General features: G+C 47.1%; 1 protein-coding gene across 1 annotated transcript; it reads left to right on the top strand.

The window, feature by feature from the left end:
- Positions 1-645: 645 nt before the first annotated feature.
- LOC116981507 (immunoglobulin gamma-1 heavy chain-like) lies at positions 646-7825 on the top strand. Its single transcript, XM_033034557.1, has 3 exons — positions 646-1020; positions 1808-1841; positions 7503-7825. Exons 1-3 carry the CDS (start codon positions 646-648, stop codon positions 7823-7825), a joined length of 732 nt encoding a protein of 243 aa, XP_032890448.1.
- The last annotated feature ends 3253 nt before the right edge of the window (positions 7826-11078 follow it).

Here is an 11078-nt window from a genome sequence, read left to right as displayed (position 1 = left end):
GTTAATCAGAGGATAAAGTTAATCAGAGGGTCAGCGATGAGGTAGATAATAGTGCAGGATTGCTCTCTCGTTGTGGTAGGATGGTTCAGTTGCCTGATAACCGCTGGGAAGAAAATCTCCCTGAATCTGGAGATGTGAGTTTGCACACTTCTATATCTTCTGCCCGATTGAAGCGAGGACTGTGCGTTCACCCTATCTACTGCCCCCATATGTTCAGATGCCTGAATGATTCAAATGGTCGACTGAACGTCAGAGAAACGTCGGAGCCACATCAGAAGTTTCACATCAGATTCTAGTCCACCAAACAAATCAGGAAGTTTAACGATCCCCGTCTCAAACTCTCCCTCTCCTCGCACATCGATTTTCAAAAATTACCAGAACACCGCCCGCACCGGAACGAACAGACCAGCTGATGTTCCCGCTCAGTTCCCCGGGATAGGCTCCAGGATCTGTCGGGCGACCTGGTTTCCAGCCCCTCGTCACGTGAACCATTTATTCCCGGTGAAGGCGCGATGGGAATCCTCCTGTTTTTTGTGCTGTCACTCTGCTTACGCCGTGAGTACCGGTCCCCTACTCCCACACAGCGCGGGTTTAACATAAAACAAATCGAGTCCACTCTGACCTGAATTTCAAACACTGCCCGCGATGTATCCTTCTGCCGTGGTTCGCCTCGAATTCCCACTAACGTCTCCCTGTGTTTCATCTACAGACACCTTCAGTCAGTCAGTGACCCAGAGCCCGAATGCGGTGACTGGAAAAGAGTGTGAGTCCGTCACCATCACCTGCCTTTTCAAAGAAGGTTTCAGTGGCAGCTACGAATTTAATGTAGGACATTTCTTCAAGCAAGCACAGTCCGGTGCAGAGTGGCAACGGATCACAACAGGTGGACGGTTTGTTGTGTCGACCAGTAAAGCGGAAAATACATTTACGTTGAAAATTCTTGGTTTGAGAGTTGAGGACATGGCCACATATTACTGTCAAGCTGAGTACAAGTGGAGAATACACAGTGATGGGCCTGCGGTTCCAGCAATACAAAAACCCTGACGGCTGATTCTAGTAGCAACGTGAAGACGCGAAGTGAATCCACCGGTTAACCCACCGTCCCGCTTTGTCCCGCCTGCCCAGCATTCTGGGTTACACCGGATGAAATGCGTGCGATTCAAACAATGGGGTTTCTCTATTTGGCGAGTGCGGCTGGATAATGCCCCCTTTACCGAAAATGGTGGAAACGAACTGCCATCGAGAATGACTGACCACTCTTCTGATGCACAACTCCAGACGGGATCCAGTTACACAAACTGCAATCTGAAAAATGCATTCGGTGAACGTTAATCTCCTGCCCGCCCGTCTCACCGGGCGCCTGGGGATTTGAAAGTGACGTGAAACAACGTGTGGTTTTGGGATATCCACAGTGTAGGAGAGTCGAGTAAAAACTCACCCCAGTCAAGATATATATTCTTCGGTTCCGGAAGCAAAATCATACGATTATTGTTCGTGACGCTGTAGTCCAGATAAATTACACAGGGATTACCACATTCCGTTAACATTCCTTAATAATTGGTTCCGTGTTTGTCAAAGCACACCTGCCTGCGTGTGGGATCACTCTGCTCTTAGCTCTGTTTCTTAGCGGGAACCGGTCGACCCGCCGAGGTTTGGGGAACAAGGACAATTACTGGCTGGTCTGAAACTCCTGGAATAATTGGAGAGCGATTCGAATGGTTGCCGGGCAAATCGAGGTGAGCACTGTTCTTGTACTGCGAGCATCGACACACGGGGCACTGTGGATCCATGGGCCACTTACTATCAGGATGGGACGGGGACTACGGTGACTGTCACTGCCGGTAAGTACCCTAAACCTCTCGTATCCACTGCTGTTCTTGGAAATATTCTGTTCCCTTTAATATTGGATCATGAGGCATCAATTGCTTTCCAATTGAAACAGATTCTATTTATAAAGTGTTCCAGCAACTTGCTCCAGATATTACGGTACGCGTGAGTCCAATGAGAGGATATGCCGGGCTCCCCGGGAGCACAAAGTTAATCAGTTTGAAGAATAGCTACATCCCCAAAACCTTCAGGATCGGGAACACCACACCGTGCTAACCACAGCTATGAAATTCTATGCAAACACAAGTAAACGCGGTCGCTGAAATCGGATTCTGAAGTCTAGATTATAAATGTCGGCTATCAATGTTCTCCTGAAATGCTGCCTGATCCGCGCAGTTAATTTGGGAAGTGGTGAAATCATTGGACAAAGTCAGCATGGATTTACGAAAGGTAAATCATGTCTGACGATTCTTATAGAATTTTTCGAGGATGTAACTAGTAGCGTGGATAGGGGAGAACCAGTGGATGTGGTGTATCTGGACTTCCAGAAGGCTTTCGACAAGGTCCCACATAAGAGATTAGTATACAAACTTAAAGCACACGGCATTGGGGGTTCAGTATTGATGTGGATAGAGAACTGTCTGGCAAACAGGAAGCAAAGAGTAGGAGTAAACAGGTCATTTTCACGATGGCGGGCAGTGACTAGTGGGGTACCGCAAGGCTCAGTGCTGGGACCCCAGCTATTTACAATATATATTAATGATCTGGATGAGGGAATTGAAGACAAAATCTCCAAGTTTGCGGATGACACTAAGCTGGAGGGCAGTGTTAGCTGTGAGGAGGATGCTAGGAGACTGCAAGGTGACTTGGATAGGCTGGGTGAGTGGAAAATGTTTGGCAGATGCAGTATAATGTGGATAAATGTGAGGTTATCCATTTTGGAGGCAAAAACAGGAAAACAGACTGATATCTAAATTGCGGCCGATTAGCAAAAGGGGAGATGCAGCGAGACCTGGGTGTCATGGTACACCGGTCAATGAAAGTAGGCATGCAGGTGCAGCAGGCAGCGAAGAAAGCGAATGTTATGTTAGCTTTCATAGCAAAAGGATTTGAGTATAGGAGTAGGAGGTTCTACTGCAGTTGTACAGGGTCTTGGTGAGACCACACCTGGAGTATTGCGTACAGTTTTGGTCTCCAAATCTGAGGAAGGACATTATTGACATAGAGGGAGGGCAGAGAAGGTTCACCAGACTGATTCCTGGGATGTCAGGACTGTCTTATGAAGAAAGACTGGATAGACGTGGATTATACTCTCTAGAATTTAGGAGATTGAGAGGGGATCTTATAGAAACTTACAAAATTCTTAAGTGGTTGGACAGGCTAGATGCAGGAAGATTGTTCCCGATGTTGGGGAAGTCCAGGACAAGGGGTCACAGCTTAAGAATAAGGGGGAAATCCTTTAAAACCGAGATGAGAAAAACCTTTTTCACACAGAGAGTTGTGAATCTCTGGAACTCTCTGCCACAGAGGGTAGTTGAGGCCAGTTCATTTGCTATATTTAAGAGGGAGTTAGATGTGGTCCTTGTGGCTAAGGGGATCGGGGGGTATGGAGAGAAGGCAGGTACGGGATACTGAGTTGGATGATCAGCCATGATCATATTGAATAGCGGTGCAGGCTTGAACGGCAGAATGGCCTAATCCTGCACCTAATTTCTATGTTTCTATGTTTCTATGTTTCTATGTTAATGCTACCACCAAACCGCCGGCTTGCTCCAAAACACTATGCGAATTCGCCCTCTTGGTCTACAAGTTACTGCAGCACTTTGTGTTCATAAACGTTCTATAATTGTTTCTGGTTATACAAAGGATTTGTTTTTTTTTGTTGATCTGGGATTGTGGCCATTAATTGATTCAATTCGTTTTTGTATTATTATGAGAGGAATGGGGTGACCGTGCGGAATCATTGGAAGAATAGATCGGGTAGATACGCGGAGTCTCTTGTGCAGAGTAGCTGAGTCGAAGACCGGCGGACGCAGGTTTAAGCTGAAGGGGAAGATTTATTTGGATTTCAGGGGTAACGTTTGCACACGGAGGGTAGTGGGTGAACAGAACAAGTTGCCAGAGTACATAGTTGAAGCTGGCACTTTCCCACTGTTTAAAAATCAGTTAGACAAGTACATGGGAAGGACAGGTTTGTATGGATTTGGACCAAACGCGGGCACGTGACACTAATGTAGCTGTGACATGTTGGCCGGCTTGTGCAACGTGAGGCGAAGAGCCCGTTTCCGTGTTATATCGCTCCATGACTCTATGATTCTGTTATCTGATAAAGCATATTTTATTTCTAGGCCTGTGTACATCTACAAGTAAGAATGTCACTGTTCCGTTGTCGGAACAGAATACATTTGAACACCATGGAATCGTTACTTTTGATTCTAACGGGCAATGGCTGTTGGCCTTAACAGCTTTGCACACATCCAAAACAAAGACAAAGACCATAAGGTATAGAAGCAGCGTTACGCAATTGGCCGGTCGTAGCAATTGAAATCCGCCGTTGGAAGTGAAAACGAAAAGTGCGTGGGTGAAGACTGCGATATGTAGCAAGGCTCAATTCAGAGAAAATGGGGAAAGTATCCGAGTTTGGAGCGTGAGGACGAAATGCCGATGACAATGCTGCTCAGGGTGATCAGAATGATCAGAACTTCTCCTTCTAAAGTCCAGCGTGTGTTGGCTTGCAGTTAGCAAACGCTTCTTATGCGCGACCGAATGACCCCCCCCCCCCCAAATAATTATCGTAAACCTTCGCTTGGCAATCTCCAAAGGCACCATATCCTTCCTCAGATACGGGACCCAAATCCGCTCGCGATATTGCAAATGTGATTACGTTTGTGCACGTCAAGTTGATTGCTTTAATCGAAACAGGGCGGACCACGTGAAGGTTGCAACCTTCCACCCCAGCCTACCCTCTATCCACACTGATACCTCATCTCTAACACCAATACTCCAATCTTAATTAGCCGCTTCGCGTCCTGCACCGTTTAGTATGCATCAGAAAATTTAATTAAGGAGCATTTCTGACTTTCCTTTGTCCATCCAGCTTGTTACGTTCACACAGAATTTCAACAGATTTGTCAGGCAAGAGAGTTTATCATGTGCTTCAATGTAACTGGAACCTCATTTTTAATAGACTCTAAAATCGTACCAATTATTGAAGTCATGCTAACCGCCTTATCATTACAACGGGCTTATAAATGTATCCGATACAATTTATGGGATTGATCCACGCCCGCTGCTTGCGAAAGCCTGGGAAACAATCTTTCTTATTCCTAGGAAACAGAGGGAGATGGCAGGAGAGTAACCATATAATATAACCATATAACAATTACAGCACGGAAACAGGCCATCTCGACCCCTCTAGTCCGTGCCGAACACATAATCTCCCCTAGTCCCATATACCTGCGCTCAGACCATAACCCTCCATTCCTTTCCCATCCATATAACTATCCAATTTATTTTTAAATGATAAAAACGAACCTGCCTCCACCACCTTCACTGGAAGCTCATTCCACACAGCTACCACTCTCTGAGTAAATAAGTTCCCCCTCATGTTACCCCTAAACTTCAGTCCCTTAATTCTCAAGTCATGTCCCCTTGTTTGAATCTTCCCTACTCTCAGTGGGAAAAGCTTTTCCACGTCAACCCTGTCTATCCCTCTCATCATTTTAAAAACCTCTATCAAGTCCCCCCTTAACCTTCTGCGCTCCAAAGAATAAAGCCCTAACTTGTTCAACCTTTCTCTGTAACTTAGTTGCTGAAACCCAGGCAACATTCTAGTAAATCTCCTCTGTACTCTCTCTATTTTGTTGACATCCTTCCTATAATTAGGCGACCAAAATTGTACACCATACTCCGGAATTGGCCTCACCAATGCCTTGTACAATTTTAACATTACATCCCAACTTCTATACTCAATGCTCTGATTTATAAAGGCCAGCACACCAAAAGCTTTCTTTACCACCCTATCTACATGAGATTCCACTTTCATGGAACTGTGCACAGTTATTCCCAGATCCCTCTGTTCACCTACATTCTTCAATTCCCTACCATTTACCATGTACGTCCTATTTTGATTTGTCCTGCCAAGATGTAGCACCTCACACTTATCAGCATTAAACTCCATCTGCCATCTTTCAGCCCACTCTTCCAACTGGCATAAATCTCTCTGTAGACTTTGAAACTCTTCTTCATTACCCGCAACCCCACCTATCTTAGTATCATCTGCATACTTACTAATCCAATTTACCACACCATCGTCCAGATCATTGATGTACATGACAAACAACAGTGGACCCAACACAGATCCCTGTGGCACCCCACTCGTCACTGGCCTCCAACCTGACAAACAACCATCCACCATTACTCTCTGGCATCTCCCATTCAGCCACTGTTGAATCCATCTTGCTACTCCACCATTAATACCCAACCATTGAACCTTCTTAACCAACCTTCCATGAGGAACCTTGTCAAAGGCCTTACTGAAGTCCATATACACAACATCCACTGCTTTACCCTCATCAATTTCCCGAGTAACATCTTCTTGAATTTTTTGAAGATGTTACTCGGGAAATTGATGAGGGTAAAGCAGTAAAGTAGATGGGCTGTGAGTGAAACTGGGCCCTCTGCAAAACATTCCACAAACTGAAATCAAACGACAGCTGGCATAACTGTTGAAACGGTTGTCTGGAGGGGGGGGGATATGAACAGCAGCCAGCAAAAAGCGGGCAATCTGGATTAAAAAACAAAATTGTTCTTCAATGAAAGTGAAACGTAGAAGGACGTGGCCCGGTTAAGAAAAAAACAACTCTTAAGACATAAAGGGCAAAGAATTTATCCCGGGTTGTGTAAATTGCACATAAAATATGACCTTCCAGTTGTTGAACACAGAATGTTGTGGAGACCAAGTCAGGGGAAAAAATAAGGCAGCGATAGATAGATTTTTGATTAGTCGAGGCGTCAGACGTTATTGTTATTGCGGAGAAGGCAGGAGCATGGTGTTCGCAGGGTGAGATAGTTCAGCCATTATTGAATGGCGTAGTAGGCTTGATGGGCCGAATGGCCTAATTATACAACTATCACATGACCTTATGACCATATGCCTTAAATGCGAAAACATCACTGTTGAACCTTGACTATATCCATGAAGGGATACACTTCAGTCAAGCTGTGGGGAGAATGACCAGTTCTAATGTTTTATCGCCAAGAACCAATTACAAAATGTGAGAGAACCGACAAAGGTAATTTGGCTCAAACGCCGGATCGCGACTCTCTGCATCAGCTCCACTATTATCCTGTGCTCGCTTTGACTGTTCCCACAGCCTGGAATATTTCCAATTTCACTTTCATAATCAGAGTTTGACCTCGCGAATATTCGTCAGTGATTTTCACCACGGTGGCGCAACTGAACTATTTTAAACTAAACTAAATTAAAGTCAACGAACCTAAACGAAATTAAAACTCCACTCGTCGTAGGAACAATGACAAGATTCATAAATAACGTTTCCATACATTTTGGAAAAATGTGATGAACTACCGAACACGGTAACCAGTTTCTGTGTTTTCACAGTCTCCAACAGTCAATGTTAAAACAATAACTATTCCCCTGTTATTTTCTGCAGATTCCATTTCCCAGAGTCCGCCTCAACAATCCTCTCTTTCTGGTGACACTGCCACCCTTAACTGCGTATATTCCGGATTCTGCTCGTACACAGTACACTGGTACCGACTGTTCCCAGGGCAGGCTCTGGAATTCCTGCTCCGAAGACACACTTCAGGAAAGCAAGATAAGGAAGAGGCTGCGGAAGGTCGTATTTCTGGTTCTCTCGATCCAGGCCAGAAAATCAGTCTGTTAACGCTGTCTGAAGTACTGCCGAGCGACGAGGCTGTGTATTACTGTGGGATGAGTCCGCGCATCGCACAGTGGCACAGCGCAGTGAGATAGCTGTACCAAAACCTCAGCGTGGCGGAATACAGGCACACAGCACTGCAGAACATCTGGGGCGCTAACCGAGAACCTTAGTGTAGTATGGATTGATTACACGTTGCGAGGGAAGGAAAGAAAGAGAAAGATTTCAAAGATAAATTATATTGGAATTTACAGAATCACAATTAGTCTAGGAAGAGTGTGTGTGTGTGTGTGTGTGTGTGTGTGTGTGTGTGTGTGTGTGTGTGTGTGTGTGTGTGTGTGTGTGTGTGTGTGTGTGTGTGTGTGTGTGTGTGTGTGTGTGTGAGTGTGTGTGTGTGTGTGTGTGTGTGAGAGAGAGAGAGAGAGAGAGAGAGACAGATACGGAGACGGAGACGGTGACGGAGACGGAGACGGAGACGGAGACGGAGACGGAGACGGAGACGGAGACGGAGACGGAGGCAGAGGCAGAGGCGGAGAGGGAGTGGTAGAGCACAACACAAACACGCACAGACTAAAACTGTTTAAACATCTCATTCATCTACATTTGCCAATTTGTATCAATATACTTTACGAAGCAGCAGCAGACGTACCAGTATAAAGAGTGATGGACTGCCCACTATTTATGTGCTGGTGGGGGTGCATAATATGCAGAAGGTGGGAGTTGCTCAGTTCCGCACTCGGGAAAAAAATCTCCCCCTTCCCTGAACGGAAACTAGCATAATTATTGTGCCTTAATCTACGTAACCCATTCTGGCCATGGAGGAGGCTCAGAACATAGTGAGTCCCACCGCAAATTGGAGAAGCGGCATCTCATATTTCGCTTGGGTAGTTTACACCCCAGCGGTATGAACATTGACTTCTCCAATTTCAGGTAGTCGGTGCTTTCTCCCTCCATCCCTTCCCCTGCCCCGCTCTCCCATAGCTACTGTTTCCGCCTCTTCCATCCTTCTTCCCGCCCCCCCCCCCCCCACCCCCGCATCAGTCTGCAGAATGGTCTCGACCCGAAACGTTACCTATTCCTTCTCCCGATAGATCCACGGTCACCAGGCTCCCCCCACCCCCCCCCCCCCCCCACCCCCGCTCGACCCCGGGACATACCAGAAAACTCGAACATACTCTACCATCAGTCAATCCAGCGTGGGGATTTGCCACTCCAGAGTCAACTCCTTTAATGTAAAGGGCTCGTCAAGGAGTTCAAACACCTCTCTATCTACAGTCAGTAGACCGTCCCACAAGACCAGCTGAGTCTCCCCGCTGAAGCCATCTGCGGAGAACAGAGACCCATAAAAGGACCGAACTAGAGCTCTGATCTTATCTGGATCTTCAACAGTGGAGCCATCATCCGCGAGCAGCTCGAGGAGCTGTTTGCGGAATCCCCGCCCTTTCTCCAGAGAGAAAAAGAAAGGTGATGCCCGTTCCTGATTGTGCAGCATCTGGACCCGCGACCTCACGTGAGCATCTCGGGACCGCTCCAGCTGCAGGTCCATCCGTGCTTCCTTCCTCTCATGATACTCTCCCCACTCACAAGTTTCTTCACCAATCCGACCACAAGCGAGACTCTGCGTCGAGTAATTCTCTGCGCTCCGCCTTCTGGTCGAACCCGACGTGAACTCCTGACAAAAGGGACGGATGTAAGCCTTTCCCACATCCCAACACTGCCTAAGGGATGGGAACCCCCTTACTTATCGCTATTCACTTCACCCAAAACCGACTGAATGACTCCTGGAATCGGCTATCCTCCAGCAGCCGGTTATTAAAGTGCCAGAACGCGGACCCAGCTGTTGTGCGCGCTAGGATAAAGTCCACTCACACCAAACAGTGGTCCGAGCACGGCACCGGCCGCACAGAGGCCATGAGACACGAGAGAAAAGTAGACTGGTATCTGAATGGTGGCCGATTAGGAAAAGGGGAGATGCAACGAGACCTGGGTGTCACTTTACACCAGTCATTGAAAGTAGGTATGCAGGTGCAGCAGGCAGTGAAGAAAGCGAATGGTATGTGAAGCCCCTGTCTCACTTAAGAAACCTGGACGGAAACCATCCAAGGTTTCCTGGCGCCCCGCACAAGGTTTCCGCGAGGTTCCCGGAGGTTCCGGTCACCCTCCATGAGTCACCCGGGGTTTTGGTCACTTGCCTGGAAAGCCTCGACCGAAGCGTGAGCTGCATCTACTGATCAAAGATCCGACGGGAGCTTTGCTGCAGACCGCACACACAAACACACAAACACACAAACACATCGCGAAGGTGGGGGCCAGGGACAGCGGAGGTGCGCTCCCTGCCCGATGAAAAATAAGGTAAACGGCTGACACAGAGCACTGTAAGTCCTTTAGAGAGTGCGGGGGGGGGGGGGGGGGGGGGGGGGGGAGAAGGGGAGAGAGAAGGGGAGAGAGAAGCGGAGAGAATGGGGGGAGAAGGGGAGGGGGTGGGGTGGGGGGAGAAGTAGTGGAGACAGTTTTAAGTTTAATAATGTTATGCCCATGTCCCACTTAGAAAACCTGAACGGAAACCTCTGGTGACCTTGCGCCCCACCCAAGGTTTTCGTGAGGTTCCCGGAGGTTCCGCTTACTCTCCCTATTGGTGGAAAGTGGTTTCCGCGTAGTCGAGGCTTCTTCTATGATCCTGCGATTATCAAAAAAAAAAAAAAAAACCGGCTTCGACTCAGGCAACTTTGCTATCTCCTTCGCTGACCGGCAATTTTGATTGGCTGATTACAGTTTTCAGCAAAGATCCTGTCGGGCATTTGGTTTTCAGCACCTAGAAACACAGAAACATAGACACATAGAAAATAGGTGCAGGAGTAGGCCATTCAGCTCTTCGAGCCTGCACCACCATTCAATATGACCATGGCTGATCATCCAACTCAGTATCCTGTACCTGCCGTCTCTCCATACCGCCTGATCCCTTTAGCCACAAGAGCCACATCGAACTCTCTCTTAAATATAGCCTATGAACTGGACTCAACTGTGGCAGAGAATTCCAGAGATTCATCACTCTCTGTGTGAAAAATGTTTTTCTCATCTCAGTCCAAAAGGTTTCCCCCTTATCCTTAAACTGTGACCCCTTGTTCTGGACTTCCCCAACATCGGGAACAATCTTCCTGCATCTAGCCTGTCCAACCCCTTAAGAATTTTGTAAGTTTCTATAATATCCCCCCTCAATCTAATAAACTCTGGCGAGTAGAAGCCGAGTCTAATCAGTATTTCTTCATATGAAAGTCCTGACATCCCAGGAATCAGTCTGGTGAACCTTCTCCGTCCTCCCTCTATGGCAAGAATGTCCTTCCTCAAATT

Source organism: Amblyraja radiata, chromosome 15 (genome assembly GCF_010909765.2).
Source record: "Amblyraja radiata isolate CabotCenter1 chromosome 15, sAmbRad1.1.pri, whole genome shotgun sequence".
NCBI lineage: Eukaryota > Metazoa > Chordata > Chondrichthyes > Rajiformes > Rajidae > Amblyraja > Amblyraja radiata.
Note: the sequence above shows the minus strand (reverse complement) of the source record. Positions and strands in the feature narration are given on the sequence as shown.

Coding starts and splice junctions, on each gene's coding strand:
- LOC116981507 (XM_033034557.1), top strand. CDS start 646: ATGTATCCTTCTGCCGTGGTTCGCCTCGAATTCCCACTAACGTCTCCC. Junction 1,021..1,807: donor TACACAGTGATGGGCCTGCG/GTTCCAGCAATA, acceptor ACTTACTATCAG/GATGGGACGGGGACTACGGT. Junction 1,842..7,502: donor TACGGTGACTGTCACTGCCG/GTAAGTACCCTA, acceptor TATTTTCTGCAG/ATTCCATTTCCCAGAGTCCG.